At 38.8% G+C, this 27411-nt stretch overlaps 1 protein-coding gene across 1 annotated transcript; it reads left to right on the top strand.

The window, feature by feature from the left end:
- Nucleotides 1-372: 372 nt before the first annotated feature.
- Nucleotides 373-27411, top strand: LOC140938004 (uncharacterized). The gene is made up of 4 exons (XM_073387556.1): nucleotides 373-439; nucleotides 15217-15432; nucleotides 23237-23551; nucleotides 27219-27411. The coding sequence occupies exons 1-4, from the start codon at nucleotides 373-375 to the stop codon at nucleotides 27389-27391; spliced, it is 771 nt and encodes a 256-aa protein (XP_073243657.1). The 3' UTR covers nucleotides 27392-27411.

Raw genomic sequence — 27411 nt, 5'->3', positions numbered from 1 at the left:
TAAAAGACCTCCTAAATTCACCGCCTCTTTAGTTAAGCGACGGATCTAGCTTTTCGTTTATAAATTTCATGTACGTTCAGGAATGTTGTTCTTGCCACAGAGGCCGGGCATTACGAGTAAATATTTCCTTATAAGGTGATCAGTATTCATTAATTTGTTCTAGTTATGGATACTGTCCAAAGTGTCCTTATAACAGCTGTACTTTAGTGCAGATGAGTCCCATTTCGTAAAGAATAGGGCAAGGGAGACCTCTGCGCATTTGCTGCAAGAAACAAGGCCAACGCTATCTTTGTATAGGCCACTGATTTATTTATCTTTACCCGAAAAACTTCGCTAGACGGAGTATTGCGTGACCATTCAGGCAGGCACACGATGGCCCCTCTTGCATGGCTTTGGTTTCTGATAACTTATCTAGCAGTGGATGCTCACTATGGTAAAGGTGGGTAGGCTGCTGGATATAGAATTAACTAATGTTTCGTCAGTTATTATGCCCTAGTCTGAAAAGCAATGACTGCCTCTAAAACACCTAATTAAGTGACATGCCCCCACGGTAGGTTGTTAATAGTTTACCAGTCACTTACAGTTTATTGGGGGTAAAAACAGAAGCAAGATATCAAAATTTAATTTCTGGGAAAATTTTCCACAAGCATGAATTAAATTAAATTCCATCGTCTTTTTTCTTTGGCAAATTTCGACAAGAATAAGCAAAATTGTTCCTTTAACTCAGGCAAGGTTTTTTTTTAAATATTTGGTTTAGACAAAAAGGCTGCAAATGCAATCACTTTAAAACTCATTTTTATATGAAGACTTTTGTTTTGCAGTTTAAGCCTTGGAAATGTAAATCTTTTCTGTGCCACTTTGGATTTGAGACTTAATCTTTAGTGAAACATCCGAATGATCATCTTCTTTGTCAAAAGAAAGTCATCTCGCTCGAAATGTTGGAGCGGGTAGAGCTAAACAAGTGACCTAGACAAATCCCTGTCACAAGGAACTGTAATATATAGATTTAGCCAGAGCTAAAAGCGAAGCTCCAATTAATAAATTTATAATTTAAATCAAAAAATAAACTTTTAATCCACAAATCATTTAACTTAAGGGCACATTCATGTGACTTTTGAGGGAAAGGCTAAGTTATTTTAGAGTGAAACATCTTGCATCGAATTGATAACCTTATATGTACACCCAAAAAATAGCAAACATCTTCGATCACATTCAAGATCACAGTAGATTAGGCCTCGAAAACAATTCTTGGAAAACAAATCACCCCGAATTTTTTTGCGTTCGACAGGTTTACTTTACAAATTCTTGCCAACAAATCTGGGGGTGTTTAAACCAACCTTTTATAATTTTTATACATCACATTTGAGGTGAAACAGTACTATTTATCATACAGACCTCGGACAGAATGCAGTATTTCACAATTTTTCAAGACAAATTGCACTCAGTCAATATTCAGGACGATCAATCGTAAAGCGAAACCGTTCAAAAATTTCCAAAATCACCCATATGGCTAGCCGGTTCTCGTTTCTATAGTGCGAGCTGTCAGTGTGGTCGAGTGTTTGAATGAACTTTAATAGAGTTAAGCTTCAACATAATAGCGAATTTATTATTATTTTTTTTTGTTATTTAATGGTTTCAGTTGTAGCGATGTGTAATCTTATAAAGCGTTTGATACGCGCGACATTTTTGAGTACTCCTGCAAGCGATGTTCATGAACGATGAAAACAAACGGCACAGACAAGCGATTAAAATTGCAAGAGAGACTACTAACAATCAAAAAAAGAAATATAATTCGGTGAAACATTTACAGAGATAACAATTTTCATTCATGAAGACAAGTATTAAAGTGTCTCTAAAAATCCTGAGTCTCGGCGTAAAGCTTTATAAGCCGGCTTCCCGGCGCGGGTGTTTACTGTTTTCCAAGGTGAACTCCTCGAAGCAAGAAAATCGCTCAAAGTTTTCTTTCTACAGCCAAATTTATAACTAAATATTCTTCGGAACGTTTTCTTTCTATCTGTGGTGAGCAAATATATCTGAAGGCTTTTTAAAGTTCTGTAAGCTTATATCAAACCGTTCAAACCTGATACTAGGTCAGATCATTGACTCAAACTACGGCTACAAACGTGCATAAACTTGCCGCATAAACTGTCAGCGTGAATGTGCAAGACTTCATGAAATTAGATATAACAAAAACAAACATCAAATACAATAGTTACTCAGGCTTACCATTCGAGATTCAGTTCCTGAAAGCTATCAAGGAAGGCCACAGTTGCTTGAGACTTTTAAACCCTCTTAAACATTAAGCAAGGTGAAAAACGAAAACGATGCCATCCGAAACCGAATTACCAAATTTTGACAAGCGACGCGTTCCTCAACCAAAAACCCAGTAAACAAACCAGCCATGAATAACAGAAGACTCTTGATAGAAGCTGTATTTCATTTTGTACATCCAGAAGAAAAAGACAGTTAAAAACATCACAAGTTGACACAAAACTCTTCAGCTTCAGCTGTCAAAGTAAACAATTTTCAAGATGCTGCATAATTTTTTCGCATGAACTCACCTGTCAAATTTTGACCAATCAGAGTATAAAAATTGGACGTAGAGCGTGACCAACGCATGACCATGGTAAGATAAGGTCATCCCCGCCTGTACTTTTAAAAAAACTGGCTGAATTTTCGCTTCCGAAGTCAGTTTGAAATCAAAATTCTAATAGTGCGGGGCCATAGTGACATAAACACAGCATATTTGATATGAATCCTTGGAAAAAATAAACTTGAGCCTGCGATCATTTCAAACTGGTAATTTGTCAGCGGATAACTTCAAAAAATACTCGACCTCGATGGGTCGACACTTGAGCCCGCGCTACGATCAGGTGATACTGGTCAGCGGATGCCCTGTTTTGACAGCTGTCAATTGATCACAACATTGATGTGAAATTAGTTTTCTCTTGGGCTCCCAAACTAGCTAAAATGTGAGAGTAAACATTGGTTTTCCTGTGGTGCGGACGGACGGTCGGTCGGCGGTCGGTGTACGGTCACGTGATTACCAAATTTTCTGGGATGGGTAGATTTACTTAGCAATGGGCCTTTGCCCACGCGCGCGCTTCGCGCGCGTGGAGCTCCGCTATCAAGCGGTGTGTGTTGATGAGTTCCCAAATCTCATGTTAATAGATAAATCAAAAATTATTTCCTTCAAGCTAGGGGATTCCGTGTATAGGCATGCTAAATTGCACTGAATGAGCTTCATTAATCTTGTGTATATACATTTTGACAAGGCATGTTTTCATTGGGAGGGTCACAAACTATAAATACATGTAGATGATAGTTTTAAGAAGGCTTGTCCAAACAAGTGTTTGTGTAGACTGCTTGCAGTCTGCCTTTTCTCTTAACACTCGTCTAGGTCTTGATCTTATCCAGCGCGATTGCAAACGACGATGTTATTATATAGGGGTCGAGACGAGACGAGAAAAGACGGACTGACCGATTGGTCAATTGCACAACTGTTGACAGATCATTGACTGGTCTGTGCTGAGATTGCAAGCAATAAAAATAGTCACGCGTCACAAACAACTGCAAACAATAGTGCAGTTTAGTGTTTGTGCTACAGTTTGATACCAATGCATATCTGTACGTTCTTAATAACAACAAACAAGACAAGTAACAAAACAAATAACTAACAGGGAAGATAAAGGAGTAACAAAACAAACCAAAAATGTTAACCTGCGAAAACATCCGTTTCTCCTCGCTCATCGCTGCAGGGGACGTTTCGCGAGAAGGAACGTCTGCGACTCAGAGACAGAAATTCCATACTGATGACGTAAGTCAATGTTTACATAATAGATGCGGTAGTTATGGGGGTTCTAAATACAAATTTGTTAAATTTCACGTTTCTCCTGGTCGATTTTGGTGAAGTGTTTTGTTCATCTACGAACGAGCTCCAGCAAAACTCAAATGCTTCTTCAAGAAAGAATATATGCCACAAATATTGACTGTTTAAACTGTGAAAGGTTTGAACCCAGGAGTCATTTCAAATAGTTACTTCATGTGCACAGACCTTGTCACGTCTGGATCGTCTGGATGATTTTTCCAATATAGTTACTTATATAGTAATGATAACAATATATTTGGGGGTTAAGCTGGGCATTTTGCGGAGGGAAAAATCATCCAGACGCGACAAAGCCAGGGAAAAGCGCCCTGGGGACGAGGTTGAGGTCAGTGCACATGAAGTAACTATTCCCTCAGTCTACGGACACTATAATGACAAGGAACATGATCACGACTAAAAAATAAAATAAAATACCACTGTAACATTTCTCAAAATGCACCAAATTGCATCTAAGCGCATATTCACTTCAAAAAACCACCATTCAATCATAGTCTTTGACAAATGGAAGCTTTTATTCAGCGTATCAGTGAACCCAACCTCAGGGCATGTTAACACCACCGGACATTTTCACTGTATCACGGACAGCGTGGTTTGTTGTCTGTCGTGCACCAAATGCGACAGTGTACATTAGAGAAAATGGACGCAGGTTGGCGGACCGCTTTAGAGAACACCGCAAAGATGTCATAAACGGGAGGAATGACCTTCCTGTACCTGCCCACTTCAACCAAGCTAATCATACACTGGAGAACATGACAGTTGTTGTATAAAAGGCAGGCCTTGCCAACCAGGAATACCTTAAGGAGCAGGAGATGAGGTCGATTTTCAAATATGGGATTATGGGTCCTAGTGGCCTTAATCAAGGCTTCAATAGACTTGACGTGAATTACTCACTTTTTGCTAACTCGCGCGCAGGCGCGCGCTATCACATGTGGCACGCGAGCGTGTGTGCAATGAGACACGTGCGCTAATTTAACGAACTCTTTAACGGTATTTAGTCTTGTACCTTGAATAAGGCAGCATTGCCGAAACGTCGGTTAAGAATTTTTTGAACAGCGTCGAATGTACATGTAAATTACTGCTATTCATTTCGTCTTTATTCATGCCATTGCGGTATCGCTATTGATATGTGGCAGAATTCTATGTTACGTTGAAAATATTGTACACGTATTATTTATTACTTGGGTCTGGGACAAGCTTTTCTGGTGTTCTCCCAACATCCCTCGTGGATTATCACGCCCGTAAACCTATAGAAACTGTGGTCTATTGCTTTTATAAAAAAACTTTAAGTAAACTATGAATTTACCGGCACAATAAACCATAGGTATTTAACCAATCAGAACGCGCGTACTATCTCAGTTATTTTATAATGAAAAATAATTTCGGTAAAATTTTAACTGAATTGTTAGTCCTGAAAACCTTGGAAGGCACTAAATTGTACCGTTCAGGTAGATCCCAGCTCGAATTACTATTTAAATTGGACATTCACTTCTTCTGAAATGAATGTCAAATTTCACAAAAATTGTGACAACACACGTAAATCTCTGAAAATTTCAAGGGGAAGATGCAATTTTGTGAAATTTAACATTCATTTCCCGGGCTACCATTAGAATTTTTTTTGGTGTTATTTCAGATGATTTATTACATCTTTAGGTCTTGAAAAATGTAAAAGGAATACAATATGTTTTAAATTATTTTTTTGATTGGTACAAGATTTTTGTCCCCTGAAAATTAAAATTATTCAATTTCATGGTGGATTCCGTCTTTTAAAATGTCTAATAGTGTTTGAAAAACTGCTCAGTTTTGCATCCTTAATTTCTAATTCTAAAATCATTTTGTTTGAGAGGTAATGTCAAGCATTCGACACAGTGTTTCATCACCAGATGAAACACCTCGAAATTCGTCAAAAATACTCCGCTGCGCGTCGTATTGGCGAATCTTTGTTTGATGGCTGATATTTCCCTCAATATTGCTTGCAAAGTGCTAGAAATTGCACAAATTGCTCAACTTAACCAGCTCTTTCAAGTTTTGCATTTAGTTGATACATGTACAGTAGTCGAACTTCCCTCAACCTCTCGGTAGGGACACCTCTCTATTACGGACAGTTTCCAATGTCCAGACAAAATTATCATTCATTTTCTTTTAAGAAAACCTCCATGATACGGACTTCCTCTAATAAGGACAACGGAAATTAAATCTCGGCCCCAGAGAGTAAAATTCGTATAAACTTAACCTCTTTATTACGGACACTGCGTTGATCGGGTGATGATAGTTTGTGCATGCAAGGCGCGTGATTTCAAAAGCCTCCCCAAGCGCTGTATATGAAACAACGATTTGCGAAGTGTACAGAGCCTTGAGAGGAAGATAACCTGCTTTTTTAAGGCTTGAATAACTACAGATAGCATAACGTGATCTTTTCTATTACATTTTGTGCCTCACGTCACAAATAGACTTCATTGGTGTTAGTGGTGATAAGAATGGTCTCCATTGGTACCAATGGTACGATTGGTACCAATAGAAAAGCACCCTATTCCAATGGTTCTATTGGTGAATATGCATCTCATTAAGGGGACTTAGATTATTTTCTCTTGTGGGCTACCTGGGTACAGGGCAATTCCAATGGTCCATTGGTACCAATGGTACAATTGGTACCAATAGAAAAGCACCCTATTCCAATGGTTCTATTATGCATCCATTAAGGGGAGTTAAAATGTTGTTACCAATAGAAATTGATGAAAGTTTCTTGAAAGTTGTACTCGATTGGCAGATCCTTTACTGCTGTTCCATTCATGGTTTTTTATTGTTAGAAATAGAGTGTTTTAATTTTATTAATTGGGTTCCCAGTTTTAGAAAAGCGAATGTGAATTTCAGAGAAATTGTGACTTATCGATAGAAGTTTAGACATAATTTGCGATTGGATTTTAAATACAACATAGAAGCTACCAGGAGTTTTGTCGGTCTACATCTTCATTGTGGCAGTCTAGTAAATATAACATGTTTTGGTTTAAACACTTCCATGTAGATAATGACATTGCGCTAAGTAATTTCAGAAGTTAATTTCACAGTGAGTTGAGTACAGTTGTTAAAACCTGTTGCCTCAATACCACTTCGCTAGTTTCGCGCCTTTCCTCGTTGTTTCGGGTTCTTTTAAACAAGTGAGAATTACCAAAAGATAGTGCTTGCGTACGGGAAAGAAGGCATTCATATGTGATGTTGTTGTTTGCTCGTGAATCACAATAAACAGAACGAAGACGACAGTGACGCGTTACCTTTCAATTTTAATGTTTGTACGATGTTTGTTATACTCGCAGCACCTTGAGATATTATTAGCGCTAGATATATAGGTCGCCCTCGCTTTGTAACTATTAGCGCGTTTTTACTTGGTGTAAAAGCGAACTTGTTTTGCGTGGTTGGCTTATAGAACAAGGAATATTCATAATAATTATTAGCGCGTTTCTACTTGTTGTAAAAGCGAACTTGTTTTGCACCAATAGAACCATTGGAATGGCATCATTTTCTGTTGGTACCAATGGACCATTGTAATTGCCCTGTACCCAGCCAGACCACATGAGAAAATAATCTAAGTCCCATTAATGAGATGCATATTCACCAATAGAACCATTGGAATAGGGTGCTTTTCTATTGGTACCAATCGTACCATTGGTACCAATGGACCATTGGAATTGCCCTGTACCCAGTTAGACCACATGAGAAAATAATCTAAGTCCCCTTAATGAGATGCATATTCGCTAATAGAACCATTGGAATAGGGTGCTTTTCTATTGGTACCAATCGTACCATTGGTACCGATGGACCATTGGAATTGCCCTGTACCCAGCCAGGTCCCATGGAAAAATAAGCAAAGTCCCCATAATGAGATGCATATTCACCAACAGAACCATTGGAATGACATCCTTTCCTATTGGTACCAATCCTACCATTGGTACCAATGGACCATCGGTTTGACGAATCGTATCCGTTTGTCTATATTGGACATGTGTGTTTACATGCAGCATTGCGCTGTAGCTCGTTTCGTTGTAAAACAGTTATTAGTCTATGACTGTACTGACTTACTTTGTAGCTGAGATATACAATGTTGAATGTTACTGAAAGACAGTGTCTTTTGTCTACTGTGAATTAATAAATCTAAATTCAGTTTAAAGGCGAGAGTAAGCCTGATTTTAGCTTACTGAACACTCAAAACCGTAAGTGGATCGAGTCATAAAAATGACCTCATCGTAGTGACCTCTTTTTTACGGAAACCTCTCTAATACGGACACTTCGCTCTGTCCCTTCGGTGTTCGTATTAGAGAGGTTCGACATATACGGCCGCGGCTTCTATGAGTTAAGTCGTATGCTAATAAGGAAAAAATGTAAACAATGACGTCAGGAAAGATTGGCCTATTTTCAACTCTCTTCTCACTGTTTTATCCGGTGATGAAACACTACGTCTCATGCTTGATATATTACATATTACATATCTTGCCAACATTGATCATTGCTGTTATAATTGCCAAATCAAAAGAAACCTCTTGAAATAAACATTTTCTTTGTGGTTTCTTGTTGGTGTCAAATAAAGCATCCTTATTAGCTTTCGTGTCTTGGGTATCAAAGCACTGTTGGTATTTCCCATGGCATATTTATTTTATGTAGGGAACGTTTGGTCAGATCCACCATGCCAAATTTCCTTAGTTAAAGGGTCATTTATTACATGATGGTAAATACATAGTGTCCCTTGTGACAGCAGCATTAGCCTGCGTAGCAGGCGCTTGGAAGTACTGGGCATAAGAAAAAACGGGCGCGGGAGAAGGAGACATGCGAGGGGAGAGGGAGTGCCTGCACGGAAGGCCCCCGAAAATCGTTTCCCGCCTCCTCTCCAATTACCTGGCAGCCATTGCGTGATCTGACAAAGTTTTGACAGAAAACGACTGACCTCGCACAAACAAAGCGTGCCGCCAAAAAGTGTTGTACATTTTACCTTCGGTCTAAATATATCTGTTATAAAGATCAGCTAGGTTATCTGATTATAGAGCAATGGAGCAATAAATTAATGGTTAACACACAGCTTTAAATCGTTTTTTACCAAAGGGCACAATAAATTTTCGGTTTTCACTCACGTGAGAAAGCAGAAATAAAAATGGCAATCTGTTAATACAGAAAGTCTAGAATCTGGGAAATGAAGGAAGATAAATATTCAAAAAGCCTTGCCAAGAATCAGGTCGATGCAATGGTTCATATGCGAGATATTCGGAAAAACGTTTTACCCAAATTTATAAAACTTTGTATGGAGACGCCATGTTTGTGTCCCTTTCAGGGGCACAAATATGGCCGCCGGAAACCAACAGAAACATCTGTTTTTGAGTTTTCCTACTTATGCGTGAATTTTTCGCTTGAGGAACTCATAAAGACTAAAGTAATATTTTTTCTAAGACATGGAATGTTTAGATAGCAAAATGTCCAAAAATCCGTGATGTTTTTAACCTACGTAAAAGCTTTTCCCAGCCGCCAGCTAAATGCCACGTCACGCAAAAGCCTGGAAATTCAAGCGTCCTGTATCGCAAAACAAAGAACCCTTTTGAGCCGAAAATTTGTTTTGTATAAATGTTTTAAGGTGCTCTAATATCACATGAAAGTAGAAACCCAGAAGACGCGATAGTTTCTTAGTTTGAATTTTGGTGACGTCATGTCAAAACCAAGAATAGGAAATAACAACAAAGTCAAAACTGGGTATCTTTTAAAGAATGCATGCTATGTGTTATAAAAAAAAAAAAAAAACTAAAAAAATAGTATTGTTCTCTGAGCTTACCTAGCCACAACTGGACAGACACCAACGATCGCAGCGTACGTGGGAAATCACCATTGCTTTTACTGCGCTAAGTGGTAGCCGTTTTTGGAGCAGACATGTCTTGCTAATTAAGCGGACCTAAACTTCGGAACACAAACTGTACCGACATGTTTTCTATAGGCTTCATTTCCGCTGTCTCCCGGGTTCGGTCTTTGATCCTCCCCGAGGAGGGAGGATGTGTGCGGGCTCATTTTCCCGAAAAGCGGCTGGTAATCGAGCCTATGTTTTCTACTGCAGTAACAAGACATAAACAACAGACCTCAGGTCGCCTCCGAACGGCGAATAATACAATAGTGAAATGTTTTTTCAAATTCATGTCCCTAGTAAGTGTTTCATTTCATCAATCATGTCCAAGTTTTAATGGTATACGTTCCATCGACAACACAAACCGCCAAGTTCTCCTGAGCAAATAATATTTCCTCTGATCTTCATTGCAACGATTCGACAAATCTTTTGTCTCTCGCCACTTCTGCTAATGCGTATCTGATGTCGATTCTTTCCATCGTGAATACCGTTTGAACACTGCAACTTTTCTTTGAGATTGCAGCCACATAGTCCCATTTAACCAGGTTGAAGTGACCTCCGAGACCTGAACTTCGATTGTATACAATTTAGTGGTTCCAGGAGCTAGTGGTGTATTATGTAAGATCTTCACTACGTTGTCCATGTACGATTGATTGACAATTTTCTCGTCCCCCGCGGTTAATAGTTCCCTTGGGAGCCTCTCGACCAATTGGAAATATCCGCACTCACAGAATGCGAGTTCAAACGATTTTCGGGGGCCTTCCATGCAGGCGCTCCCTCACCCCTCGCGTGCAGGGCGGATAAATTTTGGGCGGTGAAACGAGCGCTCCGCTCTTCATTTAATGTGTGATGCGGAGTAGGAATGGCACGAGCGCTCTTTCCGCGCTTCCGGTGGTCTTGAAGGCCGGCGAAATTTTCCTTTTTGCAAACCGGAAATCCTATTTTCTTTCTGTAATTTCAGGCTACAATGTTAAATAGATAAATTCGTTTTATAACAATATCAATAAAACAGTTTCATATGTTTGTGTCTGTATGCCTATAAGTCAAACTTGTTGGTCGTATAATGCCAAAATTTGAGTTTAATTTGAAAGTGTTGAATACCTCCTCCTTCCACCAAATATCACCTTATCGTCTTTCGCCGTTTCGTTTGCAAAAGCTTAACACTTCTTAACCTCAGTTTTTACATATGTTAAAGGGGGATAAATTTTATATAACATAACAAATAATTAGATTGATATATTTTGATATAGTGGCGTTGTACTGCTTCAAACTTTGCTTCTCGGGTGCAACGCGCCATGGCGATTCGCGCAATGCGTCGCAAATCCGGCAACCGCATGTAAACGAAATTTATTGAGGTTAGTTGTAAGGTTGCCTGCGTGCAGACGTCTCCTATTTCCTTTGTTGCACGCGGAAAAGGGACGTCTGCGTAACGCCGTCGTTAATCGTGTTCCAGCGTCCCGCTGGCAGGCTATTCTATTTTGCATAAATTGTGAAATAATATCCGGTTAGAAATAAGAGTTGACAGGCCTAACAAAACATCATAAGCTCGTGATACGGGCGAAACGTGACCTTGAGAGTCTGCTTGAACAGAGGTTTTTCTTCTTTTCTCTCTCGCGCGAAGATTACTAGCACTACACAGTGCATGTAGCATTCTAACCTTTGACTGAGTAAATCTCATTTTTGCCGCGTTAAGTCTTACATTTAGAGGTCATGAAGCAGGTTTGTTACATGCATACTGAGTAATCATTTCCTGTGGTTTATGCTTCTGTGGGTGTTCCCGATAGGATTTGATTTCAGATGTTTCTGTTTGTTACGGCTAAATAAAGATTTTAGTTTCTTTGGCTGGCTTTCTCGAAATGCCTGCCTGGTGCGAAGTCCACGCCGCTTTTTTAGTTTTCTCAGACACTGTTTACAAATATGATGTGATGTGTCATACACAGTAAATTGTAAAGAAATAATTTCCTCGTACACGTTAAATTTTCCGCGTCACCGCACAAGATTTCGATCGCTCTGCTTTTCGATCGACGAAAAACACAGCACACAATCGCACATGTTTTGATTTGTTTTGGTTAGAAAACCTGTCTTACATAAATCATTTAAATCACCGCATACATTATCAGACCACATTCGATAACAACCAATCAGCGTTAAGTCAAACAATGCGCACTGTGTGTCAGCCTATCGCAGCGTGTTCCCAAGATCTTGGGAACCCAGCAGGACGCTGGAACACGATTAACGACGGCGTTACGCAGACGTCCCTTTTCCGCGTGCAACAAAGGAAATAGGAGACGTCTGCACGCAGGCAAGTTGTAAGGTTTTTTTTCTGTTTTTCTCTCTAAAACAAAACAAGGTAAACAGTAAAACCTGAGGGGAAACTAATTTTGAAGTTTCGAAGAAACAGAAAGACGTACTAGATGTTTTTTTCAAAATTAAAAAGAAGGATGATGGTGATCAGAATTTAGCACAATTTCACCTTACACGAGCTGCACGCATTTATAAGATACACGTCATCTAGTTATGAAACACGATCTGCTGCCTTTTAGTTTTGCCATGGATGACATGGATGAGATTTTCCTTCGTGTTTTAGACAGTACTTAGTTGTTGTTGTTTTGGAATAACATCGACATTGGCGAGTAGTAGTAGAAAATATAATTCAGTGGTAGAGTCATGGAAGTAATAAGAGAAACCCTTTGAAAGAGATGTTTGTCTACTCCAATTAAACCTCCCGCAAAAAATAGCAACATTTGCCTCTTGGAGACAGCGTACCAGCACAAAGGAACGAGGGAGAAGTTCAAAAAAAACAAATCAAGCCGCCATAATTCAGTGACAGCGGCAGTGTCTAATGGACAAACCACATCGCAAGCCCTGACCGAAGTCGAAAACAAGCGACATTTCTAAGCAGAGTCTCAGTCCACTGCATCACAACTTTTTGCTCGGATGCTCTCGTTTCACCGCCCAACCTTTATCCGCCCTGCTCGCGTGTCTCCCTCGCACGCGCCCGTTTTCTCTTCAAGCACTACTTCCAAGCGCCTGCTACGCAGGCTACAGCAGCATGTACATTTATGTTTAATTGAGAATTAGAAAGTAACAGAATAATGATTATAATACCAATGGTTTTCCAGAAACACTTTTGACCAGCAAAAATCATTGTCTAGTTGTCGATCGTGTCCGGCCTCTGGCTGAACATCGTTTTGGCAACTGTCTTGTAAACAACCACCTCTCGTTAGCAGTTGCTGCAACCAGTTTTTGAGGTGATTGTTTAATAAATTCTCCATTGTTTTAAGGCAACTTGACTCGAGGATCCGTGGATAAGTATTAGGTAAGACAATAACATAGATAGATATTTAACCAGGCAGCGGATAGCGCTACCCACCTTTCAAACATCTGGGGCCAGATCTCTATGTTTGCTGTAAGAACATACATGCACTATGCTTCATTCAGTGTATGCTACACAGATTGTACAGATAGCTTTGATTGACATGGAACTATACATATTATGACATAAAAATTACACGCAGTAACTTCTCTTCCAAACACTCGTAGCATCCATCTTCCAAAAGTGACCCCTTACCCTTGCATTTTGGGTTACTGCCGAAGTGAGAGGTTCAATGTATATGTCATGGTACCAAACGGATGCGAGAGCAGAAAATTTGTTATGATTTAGAGACAATGAACACAACAGTCAGAACAGTTTTCAATTTACAAGACACGTTTCGGCGAACCAATGCCATCTTCTGTTACGTTGTAGAAACTCGTTACAAGTTGAATATCTTCAGTTGTAAAAGTCGTCACATTTTGAATATGCTAATTACAACGATTTTAATGAAAGCTAAATGTGACAGAAGAACAATGAGGAGAGAAAAAGAAACAACATAAATAACAGCATTTATTTTGATTATAATTTTTTTTGTCATGCATATGTAATTGTGATAACTTAACAGGGGCACCCAACGAGAATATAGTTCAAAACCATTTAAACATAGCATTGTTAAACATATTTTAGAATTTAAGCGGCAGATATAAAGGCATATTTTTATCCCCTAAAAATTTTTCATCTGTTCGGATTTCCTAGCTGAAAGTTTGGTGATCCGAAAATTATAGGGATCAAAGCTTATTTTTTCGAAAATTTACGCCAGAAAAAAGACGCCCGAAAATTCTAGGTGACCTTTTTCAGCTTTTTAGGGTAAAAATACGTTAAAAATGAGCAATTATACCATCTTTTAGATGTTCGAAAATCCTAGGAGAGGCAGTCAAGCAAGAAATTTTACAACAAACGTTCCGAAAATTCTAGATCTCAAATCGTCTTCCGAACAGATATTTTCCGAAAATTGACGTTGGGTGCTCCTAACTTAAACACCGGAAGAACAAAACACTCAGTATAGACAGCACAAGACAAGATAATCATAAACTAACATTATTTTCAAGAAAAAGATACATATTACGTTTTTTATTGATCATCGTCTCAGGGTCGGCTACATTTTCTCCCTAAATTAATTAAAAGCTGGGATATAGGTTGTGACTCATTAGATTGGCATGTACAGGCTTATTCTTTAACCTGTGGCACATTTGATTATCATCACATGGTTCAATAAGTTCTCGAAAAGTAATGTCTGGTTGTAGAGAGTAAGATAATAGGAAACATCAACGTAAATACACACACTGTCTTGTTATTCAATTTTGTTATGAGTGGAACAAAAGATTCTTTTGTCTCCAATTCAAGAACTAATGCGCTTCTGGTTCGCAGTCAATAGGTGAGGTCAGCGTGAGTATCACTACAGCTGTACATGTATATCAAGCTTCTTTGGTCTTAACATTCTCAAGAGAGCCACAAAAAGAAACACTACAGTTGACTCCTGATAACTTGAATCCTTCCTAACTCAAACAAAAAATGATTTCCCCTTTATTTCCATCATACATTTACTATAATTTTACCCTTGGTAACTTGAACCCTTTGTTTCCCTTCAGATCATTCCCATTAATTTTACCCTCGATAACTCGATCCACGTTTTAAGCGTGTGACAAGTCAACAACAACAACAACAACAACAACAACAACAAAACAGTGTACTGAAGTCTGAAACATTGAATATTGTTCTCTTACTGCCCCTTACGTGAAGTGTACAATGTACATGATACTTGCATTCCTTCCCCACCCATTTTCTTATTTCCTTTTTTCCGGTTATTTGCTTTGAACTCCCCATAACTCAAGCTTTTTTCGATTTCCCTAGAAGGTTCGAGTTTATTGGGACTCGTCTGTACTTTACCGATAGATAATTCGCAATAAGTAAACAGTGCTTGACTGAGTGACACTTTGCATGTACATAGGGCTTTTATTATATGCCAATGTACTAGATGTACCTGTTTGGTGTAAAAGAATTACAAGTCATGTATTGATTATTTAACTTTTACGTGATGTATTAATTGTAATAGTTTGTTGTAAATGTACAATTGTTTCTCCTTTGCAGATACATTTGGAATTCAAGAACCTTTCCCTGCAATCGTCTACCCTATTGAGGGGACTGAAACTAAAGTTACTTGTGTGGCTTTTGATCCATCAGGAAATAAAACTGCTGAAAGGATACAGTTTATGAGGAAAGATAGTTTTGCACGCTACACAAATATAACAGCGAGTGAAAACGTTGAATTTACAGAAAGGAGAGAACCTGCAGTGCCTCCAGCAAGTGAGTTGTTTCTTTTTGGACATTCCTAAACATGCCGCCATGTACATGTACATGTATGCCTTTCCCTACCCCGCTGATCTACAGCTTGTATTAATGATGCTCAGTTGCTATGGTTCAAGATACGACATCCACCCCCCCCCCCCCCCCCCCCCCCCCGTTCGTGTACGTCCGAGGGTTAACTCGTGGATACACATCATTTTTGTTTTCTGTTTTAAAGAATCACATACTCGGAAGAAAAATACACGAGAACAGCCAAAGCCGGGGGCTTAAATGGCCTCAGCTCAGCAAAAGAAATTGAAGAATTTGCATGAATAAAAGAAGGCTTTAACTAAAACGATTACAATACTATTCAATCAAAAGAAAGAAAAGGGCGTTCAAAAAACATACGACTAAAATACAATACTTGACAACTAATTTCAAATATTTAAACAACTAATTTTTCCTATAAACCATACAAACAAATACAACTAGTATAGTCCCATAAGGTATACAAAACGGGTGACAGGAAACTTGATTAAGCTATTAACAAATTTAACTAAGTTTAAGCTTCATTATACAAGTAATAATCATTGAGTTGTTCTAGGCACTGCAATATTTACTCTTTCACTCACTCACTCACTCACTCACTCACTCACCCACTTATGCAAACTTCAGGAGAACATCTCCAAATTTCAGAAAGCATTATTGGTAAGATACAGTCGAACCTGTATATAAGTGCCCTGTATTCAGGGCGGCCACCCTCTGCTAAGCGGCCAGTTTTCAAAGTCCCAATTTTTCGCTCATACAAACACTGTATGTTTAAGGAGAAAAACTGATAATATTTTCCTTTTCAATGTACCATTTCTTTGCGTGATCAGTTTGAGTTGCTGGTTGCAAATAGACATCGGTGAAACTTGATCCTTGTGAAGAACTTTGTTGCCTAGCACATGACTGAAAATTTGCTCTAATATTTACCAAAGTTGATGTGTCAAGTCTGCATGTTTTACACTGTACTGGCCTGTGTCGCAGATGCTCTAAATCTTCTGTACAGACTGCACAAATGGTTTACACGAGTGGGTGAGCCGGCTGTAACGCAGGCTACACTATACAAGCAGTGCTTGATTAGTTCTTCCGAAGTGTGGTGATGAGAATGCAACAATGAGCTTCTGGAGGAATAAGTTACTTCTTCGATTTGTCTTTTTGCCTCCGTTTCGATAAGATCATTTGAAAGCATTTACTTTGGCATTTCCTCACTCGTATTCTAGTGCAAATGTCACTGTTTTTCAGCAGACTTAAGACAAGATGTTGGATCAGTTTAAGATTTTAAGAGTACGTTCAAGAGATGCCTTAGATGTAAATGTATGGAAGTTTGTCGCAAAGTTAATTGGGATTACATATAAAAGTAGGATGCCAAAAGCGATTTTACAAACGAAACCCTGCACGTCACCAAATTCATCTCGATTAATCACGCCTAAAGTCCCTCATGAAAAGTTCCTTAGAATGAGCGACTATCGAGCTTCTTCAAACCCGAGATTTGCTTTGTCTTTTTTGTTTGTTTTTTTTTTTTTTACAACAATACACCACAAAGCAAAGCTGTCACAGTGAACAAAAAATTAAGAAAATTCTTTTTCTTGGCGTGTCCGAGCTGACGCAGACACTTGTCAGCGCTGACGCGTACCCTCGTCCGAACTGATGCGTCGATTGCGTCAATTTCGCGTCTGCTTTTTTGCTTAGTTCCGGCCTGTACTGTACCCCAAACATAAACTTTACAAACACATCCTACCTCAATGCCCCAATGAATACTACAAAAGCTGTAAAATCTATAACTCTCCTACCCCAATGCCCCATGGACGGGTTTAAAAAACTAATACAAATTGGTAGACAATACTAGTCATCATTATTCTTTTTATGTACGAAATCTATGATTTATAGTGTACAGTTGCACAGTAATTATATTGTAACACTTAAAACCCCATTTGTCCTGTAGGCAGAAAGCTCTTTGTAACTATGACCATAAAGAATGTTACACTGAATGATGACAGTTCGTATGGTCTACTGGGAAGGTACGAGTGTCATGCTTTTGCAGTTGGTGACCCTGTGGAGAGGAAACATGGATTTAGTGTCAATGTCATTAGAAGTAAGTACAACTGTATCTTGTTTTAGGAACATCATTTTGTGTATCATCATTTTATATTGTGCATTGTTCATTGTAAATAATATAGTCAAACCTCCTGAAAGCGACAGCCCAAAAAGCCAAGATTTAGTGGTCACTTACAGGAGGTGCAGTGGTGACTCGCAGAATCAAACTAATGATGTCTATTTCGAGAAGAGTTCGTACACATCTACATTTTGGGAGAGAATTTATTGCAAGCAGTTTGTAAGTTATGTCTACTGTGCATGTGGTTCCATGTCTACTGATAGTTGTTCCGATACTACGAGTGTTGTAGTACAAACCGCGAACAAAGAGAACACACCATATATGAGTCAAGTGGTTGCTTACAGTAGGTTAAAAAAAAATTAAACCTTAGGACTTCGAGTGGCGAAATTTTGGTGTTTGGATAGCTGGTCGCTTATGGGGGGTGGACACTTATGGGAGGTGGTCGCTTATGGAAGGTGGACGCTTATGGGAGGTGGTCGCTTATGGGAGGTGGTAACTTATGGGAGGTGGACGCTTACGAGAGTTTCTTATCATAAGGCTTTGAGTAGGAAAATTTTGGCGTTTGGATAGGTGGTTACTCACGAGTGGTAGTCGCAAATCATTGAAGGTTCAATTGTAGTAACTAGTGTAATATCATAGGTGACGAATTACTCCTTAATTTTGGCGCGAAATTTTAGCGATAATTTGTAATTTCACATATAAAATTACAAAATTGCCATGGCAACCTTCCGTACGTCTCAGTGCCAAGATGGCGACGAAGTTTTAACATGTAATGAATGATGATGCCAGGGGCATTAAAAGACGCTTTAGAAAACCTAAACACACGTACGAAAGAGCACATGAAGAAGGCTTTTAACAGGTATTTTGTCGAAAAATTCTGAACTTAAGGCAAATTTAAGCTCTAAACGCTCGAGAGAGAGGGGAGTTCTCGATCGATGCGATCCAGGATAAACATGTCAAAAATCCAAGATTACTAACGTAATTCGTCACCCATGATATTAATAGGTAATCAAATGGCATACTCGTGAAATTATGGAATAACTTCACGCGCGTTTTGTCCAAATCCTTATAATTTCCCGAGCCTTTAGGTTACACATACCAATGGCACACTGTACATTGATGTTTTGTACAATTCATTCTTGTTATCGTGATTGAAAGTCCATCAGTCGTGAACAAATTCAGTTATTCATAATGATATTGTAACACATCAGTTTCTTACATTGTTCAGGGGCACCCAACGACGGTTTCTTCTTAAATGCTTTGAAAACACTTTTTAGGCTATCCAGAGTACTTTTAGATCCCTAGGAATATATTCTTAGTGGCGCTAAAAAATTTATATCTGTTCGGTCATCCTAGGGCAACTTGAGTCTTCTCGAAATTACGAGGGCTTTAGTATTATTTTCCCGAAATTTTTAGCTGCAATTTAAAGTTTTACGAAAGTTATAGTTTTTCTGATTCCTCTCTGCATCTCATTTTCAATTCCGAAAGTTTTAGGTTTTCTTTTCTCTACGAAAAATAGCCTAACATGGGGAGTGAAATGGGAAAAATTAAACTTCAGAAAATCGTAGAGAATTTATTTGAAAAGTTTCGAAAATTGTAAATGAACGGAACGGTCACATAGAATTTTTAGCCTTCCTCAAGCTATAGAAAATTCGAGGCAATTTTTCCTTGTCCGAACAGAAATTTTATAGAAAACAGTCGTTGGGTGCCCCTGATTGTTGGAAGGATAGTTTTCTAATATATCTCTTGTAGCCGTTGGTCGAAATATGTAACCTTTTTCGCTTTTGTTCACGTAGGTGAATGCCCGAAACTAGCATCGTTGGAAAGCGGGTTGTTGTTTTTCATTAAAAACATTTCTTCCAATACATCAGGGAGCAGGTCTATTTTATAAGAATACATAAACTTTCCAACTTGAAAAAAGTAAATATCAGATAATTTAAGTATTTGCAAACTTTTGCATATAGGATAAGTGTGAGCATCAAATGGCTTCTTGGAAATCGAATAATTTATTTCTGAAGTTAAGGACTCAAGTTTGTGAGATAAGTCGATGCCCATACTGAAGCACAACATACAAGATAAGGATAAACTAAGCTATAATAAATGGTACGTAAAGAAGTAGCAGGAAGGCAAAACCTTGATTTACATATTTCTCCAACTGATTTAGAAATTTTCCTTGCAACATTAGCAATAGATAGATAGATAGATAGATAGATAGATAAGATAGATAGATAGATAGATAGATAGATAGATAGATAGATAGATAGATAGATAGATAGATAGATAGATAGATAGATAGTTTATTCACCTTAAAAACATGCAGCCAAGAGCTGTATTGCGATAAGGTTTACAAATGTAATAATTTACAACTGTACTAAATTACAACTAATTAAGCGCTTTACAACTAGATGGTCCAACACAATTAACGATATTAAAACTGTTATAAAATCACAAATTCAAAAGCATGCGTCAAGTTCCTATACACAATAAGAAACAATAAGATTATATCTTGGTCTCAACTACTGTAAACATAACTTAAAAGAAAACTATAATTATTGCATCTTTTGGTTTAATACTTTGGACGAATAAATGTTCTTTGTTCTCTCAGAGAGTGGATAGGCTGGTATTTACTTGGAAGTAGTTTGTTGAAACTGTAAGATTGATTAGGACTTATTTCATCGAACTACTTTGCCGCAATTGCTTCTCTTCTATCATACAGTGTTAAAAGTCCAGACAGCTCTAGAGCCTTAACATATGATAGCTCAGGGTAAATAATCTTCATAGCACGTTTTTGCAGTCTTTCTAGGTCTTCGCTTAGATAAATTGGTAGAGTGCGATGAAAAACTGGGCTGCCGTACTCCAGTATAGAGCGAATGTATGTGATGTAAAACAGAAGTAGCGCTCTTGTAGATTGAGACCTTTCTAACTAGTTCTGACACATGGACATTCCACTTTAGATCACTGCTAATGTTAAGTACTAACAATTTCACACTGTTTACAGTCTCTAGGGCCTGACCGTTAACCCAGACAGGGTCAAATTCTGGTTCGTTCTTGCGAAGCTAATCCTGAGCTCTTTGCATTTCCTTTCGTTTAACTGAAATCCGTCATCCCTTGCTTGCATTGCTAGATCATCTACCACTTGCTGAATACAACGATCATGGCCTTTATATACCACCTCAGAGATTGTGGTATCATCCACATATTTCCTCATGTCTGCCTCTCCTGCATTCAAGTCATTCATCATTGTTAAGAAGAGCCACGGCCCTATTTTTGTCCCCTGAGGAACACCGGCTGTGATGGAGCGCCACTCGGCGAAGCAATCCTGGGCCAGTTTAATAGAAAGTCAGTAATCCAGCATATGATGTGGTTCGGAATATCCTACCTAAGAGTTTACACAGCAATATATTGTGATTAATGAGATTGAAAGCCTTACGGAAATCAAATAAAACTACTCTAATCGCGGCTGCGTTCCCATCAGATCAAGAGCTGACGTGCCACTTATCGATCATGCTAACAAGAGCGTGCGTGGTCCATGATTTAGATATTGTCCCATATTGTTTTTGTCGATTTTCTTTAGCACGGCCGGCATCACAAAGTCATGAACAACATAATCCTCGGCAATCTTGGACCGGATAGGCGTATGGGAAATGAGGCGAAGGTGCTTGTTGACATCTTGGATAGGTCTTTGGGGACAGGGATATCTGCCTCTTTTCAAGATAAGGGCAACCGACCTTCGCGAAAGGAGGTATTCATGATATCCATGGTTGGTGGAGCCAAAAGGTCCGCGTTCTCCTTTAAGAGCCATCCGGGGGTACTGTCCGGTCCTTGTGCCTTAGCTGGGTGAATAGATCATAACTTTCTAAGGATGGATAACTGTGATACCGGTGAGAAATCATCACTCGCAGTTCTGCTCAAAGACAAAGAAACACCCCCCCCCCCCCCCCCCTCCTAAATGGATTGTGAGTGAGCGGTTCGAAATCCTCCATTGGGGCTAAGAAAGCTGTGTTGATGTGGTTCTAAGTAAGATTCTCATCAAGGATCCGATTGTTACATTATCGCTTTTCATTAATAAGTGTTGTCAAAGCATTCAATTTTTGACAAGTATCATGCAACTAGTTACATAACCCCCATAGTTAATTAGGTCTTTTCATTTCTTTTTGTTTGGAACAGTTATATGTAAATTTAGCAGCTTTACTTAAAAAGCAGTTTAATCTTTCAGGCCAATGCATTAAAATATTTCAGAGTTTATAGGCTGAACTCCGTTTTTGCTCCGTTATTTTACACCGATCATACCCAAGAATGCAGTTAACAAATCGAGCAGAACTTTCCATGGTCTACAATCCTATCGACCATGGAAATGACGTCATAAAATGTTTAACACTCAAGTGGAACCACGAGCCGAGGGCGAGTGGTTTCACTGCAAAGTTTTGAACATTTTATGGCGTATTCCTTTTCTGATACACGCGGCTTTTAAGGTAAGACTTTGCATGTAAATCAAAAGCGTATTGTTTATTAATAAGCCAGGAATTTCATTTGCCTCTCGATAAAATTTTTACCCTTTTCAGTTATTATCGTCTCAATACCCTAAACCACTAGTCAGAATAACGAATAAGGTACAATACTCGTCAAAAAACTTGAAATTCTTGTGTGCGTTTCCCCTTCCCCAATGTTGTTTTGGATATTACGGTCGATCGTCTCAGTGCTCCAAAATACGCGTGGCGCAACATTGGGGAAGGAGAGGGGCACATTTAAGTGAGAACAAAAGTGCGATGAGTGAATGTAAGAATCAAAGTCTCGAGAAAATTCACAAGAAACAGTGTCTGTTTCAACAATTTGTGAAGAGTATTGTAGTTTTCACAGCTTCAACTCTCTGGTTCACGGTCATTGCTTTTTTGACTTGTCGCACGCGCGGCTTTAGAGATGAGACCTGTATTTATTGCAAGAGTGCATTGTTCAGTGATACTGGGCGGGTTAGGTTCATTTGGCTCTCTTGTAAATAACACTATAACCGGTTTTAGTGATTCTGGTCTCACTACCCTAAACCATTACCCCGAATAACAAATGAACTTTACTGAGTTCTCACAGCAATTTATTGTACTTTATTCAGTCGAACGAGCGGATTTAGAGGTGAGACTTTTCATGCAAGTGACAAGCAAATTCTTTATTATTAAATAAGCTGGAAATTTCATGCGACTCTCAAAGATAAAATTTTCACCTGTTATTATTTATTATCTTCTCAATACCGTAAACCATTAGTTCGAATAACGAATAACCTAGTTCTCACTGCAAGTCAATTAATATATCTAGCTGCTTACGGTCACACTTAAGTCGCACGCGCGGCTTTAGAGAAGGCTTTGCATTTATTGTAACTTGTGTTACTCCTAAAGTAAACTTTGCACGGTATATGTATTTGCATTGCCTCCCCATCCCACTTCCTTATTTTGTGGTTATCTGCTTCTCGCTCCTGATAATTTTTACTCCTGATAACTGGAATTTTTGTTGATTTCCGTGGAAGATTCAAGCAATCACGAGTCTACTGTTTAGCACATGAAAGGGGGATATTTTGCCTGGTCTTAAAACCACTGGAACTACATGGATATTGTATTAGAGACAATGGACAGAAATTATAGCTTCACATTCTTCCCTTTTTGTTTGCTTTTTTCTCTTTAGGAGATGAAATTCCATCGGTGACAGTGCCTAAAATCGGTGTGTTGAAACATGGTGAGAACACCACACTCACATGTAACCTGACGAGAAATCCAGGCAAAGGAACAGTATTGAAAAGAATTTCTTGGTACAAAGATGGGATTTTGCTGGAAAGTATCAGAAACCCTGACCCAGATACGCCATTCGATTCCCTTGGGCCTCTCGTTCTTAATAATAATGGTATTAGATCTAGAGATGGAGGAAACTACACCTGCTTTCTGGAAGTGGCGCTCCGCAATATCAGAATGTACAATGTGTCTGATAGCACCATGGTTGAAAGTAAGTGCACTGTAGACTGACCCTGATGGAGGGTTAGTCCTCGACTGCGATTACAGCCATCTCCCCTCGTTTTCCCCTGCTAGCTGGACATTCCACAGGAGAGATGTCTGTCCCTCAATAACAGAGATTCCATACTGATGACGTAAAGTCTGTCTGGAATCTGTTTAGGATTTCTGATTAGTTGATGTAGTGTCTGCATCAGTCTTCACATGTATGTAGTACATGTGATGTAGCTATTGTTTACTAATGACAGACAATAGACAAAAGGTCGCAAAGGTCAATAATGAAAGTTACATGTACTTGATAAATCTACTACTTAGAGTCATTATTTTTGGAATATCTGTATATTGAAAAAAAAAACATTTATTTAAGTTTTGCAGAAGAAGTCAAAACTTTGCAGTAATAGTCCAGGAGAAACATAAACTGAGGCAAATGTACATTTGGAACCCCGTGACTGCCAGATAAATAATGTTATAAGGGACTGTTCGTTATTTATGCCTAAGGGGGGGTCGCTGATTTTCAAGCAATTCAGGCATATGAAAAATTTACCCCTCCCCGGAAGTGGGTATTTTAAAAAATTACCCCCCCCCCCGTTTATGTGAAAGGCCCAAAATTTAACCCCCCTACCCCCACCCCCCCTCCCCTCAGGACGCGACGTGCCTCCGATTGCGAAATTGCGTACAACACGTGTTCTGGCCGGTTGCCGATAAACCAAAATCCATTGCAAGGTCATTTGTGATCGTACAGTATGGAAGCTCTAAATAAAGAAAGCAAATTTGCAGCGCCGGTGTTAACGTGGGTCCTGAAAAGATCAGATTTAAGAGAGAAGTCAACGGTAGGAAAGTTTGTAAGGAGCTCATTGCCCGGGGGGGGGGGGGGTACTCCCATACATTACCTATACGGGTATGTGCCGCCCAACGGGGTCGTGATTTTGAAGCTCCTGATTTAGAACGGGGTATCCATTTCAGAGGCGTTTTCTAGAACGGGGTATAAAAAATTGTGGATCACGGCTTTATCTTCTGCTTAAAATTGTTCCTGATTGTGAAAAAGCATTTATTTGATGTATAAGTCGAACAAATAAAGAAATATCTTTTTAAAAAAACAGGGCTATTTCAATTTACAAACTTTCTAGAACGGAGTATAGAAAATTGGCCCATTTCTAGAACGGGGTATCAGTTTTAGGGCGAATTCTAGAACGGGGTATAAAAAATTGGCCCATTTCTAGAACGGGGTATCAATTTTAGGGGAAATTTCTTTTAGAACGGGGTGCCGATTTGGAGTCCCGGGCGGCACACACCCACCCAAAAAATACCCGAGTGCCTCCCCCGGGGCTCATTGTAAGGATTGAACCATGAGGATGTACTCCTGAAACTGGAGACAGTTTTGCTATTATTAAATATCAGATTGCATGTAAAGGGATTTAATAAGTTAATATATATTGGAACCTTTAAATAACGCTACTCCACGTCACGTTTTCTTGGCTTTTCAAACTATAAAGACCAGGCGCTTTGTATTAAAATAGAATTCTCGATACAGAGTTCAACTTTTTAAATATGTCTGCAAAACGGCTACACAAGTGTTGAAACAACAGTTTCTAAAAGCTTACCCCTCCCCCTTATTTGTATTTTAGAAAAACACCCCCCCTTTTTCAGTGACTTTGAAAATTTTACCCCCCCCCCCCCACTCTAAACACCGGCCCCCCCCCTTAGGCATAAATAACGAACAGTCCCTAATATATTCTGTTATACAATGTACATGTATATAAATATTGATTTGCATCGCTAGCATGTGACTTTGGTCGTTGCTCAAGGCGTACACCTTCTCTCCCACATAACACTAAATTCTTGACTGTTGTCAGTGAGTAGTGAGGATCCCAGGCAAGGCTGGCCCGTAAAAAATTTCAATCTTTTTACAGTGGTACGGTTGAATTGACTTTATTGACTTATTTAATAAAAACAAATCAGTGTCCAAGCTGTTATGTCCTTACGCACATTAATTTTTCAGTATTTAGGGCTTTTATTACAGGACTAAGTGTAGGCTCTGCTCGCACTAAGCAAAATTTGGTATGTTTTGCAAAAAAATCGGTCAACAGGAAGCCTTTCCTAGTGCGAACGATTTTTGTCACCTACCAAAATTTTTCTCAAATGTCACCAAACTTCAAAGATGTCGTGGAGAAGATTTGAAGGTCTACAGTGTTTTGTCAGGCAACAATATCATTTGTTCCTTGACAGCTACATATTTCCTTCACTGGGTCTTCTTACTGTACCTCATGAGCATGGCCCATGTATTAAAGTCCCTTTAATTGGCATTTCTGGCTTTATATGAAAAATTTTCTCAGATGTGAGCACGAGCAAGCTTGCAAAACCAAAAAATTGGTGATTACAAAATTTGCAAATTTTTGACACGCGCCAAACTCGTGGTGTGACTATTGAGTTTGATTTTTGCTTCTTGATTTGATTTGTTTGTTTGTTTGTTTTCTTAATCCTGCTACAATAAAGTAGGAGAGTTCAAGGACCACAATGACCAGTAAAACTTCTCCATTAAATGTACACTGTAGCAAGGGTTATACTGTAATAAATTCTTCTTTTTCTTTCTTTCTTTGTTTTTAATTGAGGGTGTCTTGAAAAGGGCTGTTTTTCTCATAAAAAATGAAAATTGAAATCATAAAAAGTGATTAATGTGCTCGAAATGAAAAAAACAAAAAGGCTCCAACGTTGCTCCTTGAGGGCTAAATTCAGCAGTTCATAACGTTGAAGAATTGTATGCATAATAACTATTATTACATATAGCTGGAAAATTTTTCCCAACAGTGTGCGCTCTCGTTGGTTAATTGGAGGTCACTGGCCCACTTGCACTAAGAGGTCACGTGACCAATGCTTCCTTTAAACAATGAGTTGGAATCTTGCTGATGCCAAAAGTTGTTAGAGCACACAAAAATTATCTTACACACGAAATTTGAGAGGAAACGCATTGAAGGTAGATATATTATGGCACTTTGATTTTTCAACAGAGTAGTATGATTTGTATTGGCCGCCATGTTGGAGGGCATGCTTTTGCCCTCCAACATAGCGGCGAAAACTACTTCTTGCTTATATCTTGTTCAACGTTTCATAGTTACGCTCAGATGTGCTGTAAACGTTATCACATCATCTTTTCAACATTTTCCTTGAAGTTTAAGTGCAAAATTTGTGTTTAGAGAGAGATAATTCATAATTTTAAAAATCAGATTTTGGTCACGTGACCATTTACGAACTTATTCATTTTAAGAAAATGGTGCGGGTTTGAAAAACCAAATGACTATTATTTTGTTTGAGATATGACCCACTAATCGTTTTTCGAAGGCAAAATCATGTAACTTTCATTTTCATAAAAACGATGTCACATGCCTCTTAGTGCAAATGGCCTCTTGACATCTAATAATGAAACTGCTTCCCTTTAATTTGTTTTCCGCAAAAACCTTTGGGCGGCAACATTGCAAACTCTATGACGTCAGAGGGTAACACTGCACTGACGACCGCCGTTGTAGCAAGGTATAATGAATCTCCAGCTTCAAAATTTCCAGCTGTATAACAAATCACTTAAAAGTAGATGTTTCCCGAAGGACCAATCATTAAGTGTTTAATATCGAATATGTAGACGTTCCTAAGTTATTCTTGCTTGCCAACAGTTACTCCAGGGTTCAACAAGCCAATACAAGTTGTTAACCTTACGATTACAAAAGGAGAAAATGCTTTACTTGAGTGTGCGGCCCAAGGGTTTCCCCTTCATGTTGAATGGAAGTATCAGAAGAAAGGAGAGGACTTCGTACGGCCTTGCATAGCCAGTAAGACCAAAATGTAGCATATCAACAGTTTTTTTTT

Source organism: Porites lutea, chromosome 5, assembly GCF_958299795.1.
Source record: "Porites lutea chromosome 5, jaPorLute2.1, whole genome shotgun sequence".
Lineage (NCBI taxonomy): Eukaryota > Metazoa > Cnidaria > Anthozoa > Scleractinia > Poritidae > Porites > Porites lutea.
The sequence above is the reverse complement of the archived record's forward strand: the minus strand, read 5'-3'. Positions and strand labels throughout refer to the sequence as shown.

Coding starts and splice junctions, on each gene's coding strand:
- LOC140938004 (XM_073387556.1), top strand. CDS start 373: ATGGCCCCTCTTGCATGGCTTTGGTTTCTGATAACTTATCTAGCAGTG. Junction 15,433..23,236: donor ACCTGCAGTGCCTCCAGCAA/GTGAGTTGTTTC, acceptor TTTTCTCTTTAG/GAGATGAAATTCCATCGGTG. Junction 23,552..27,218: donor TGATAGCACCATGGTTGAAA/GTAAGTGCACTG, acceptor GCTTGCCAACAG/TTACTCCAGGGTTCAACAAG.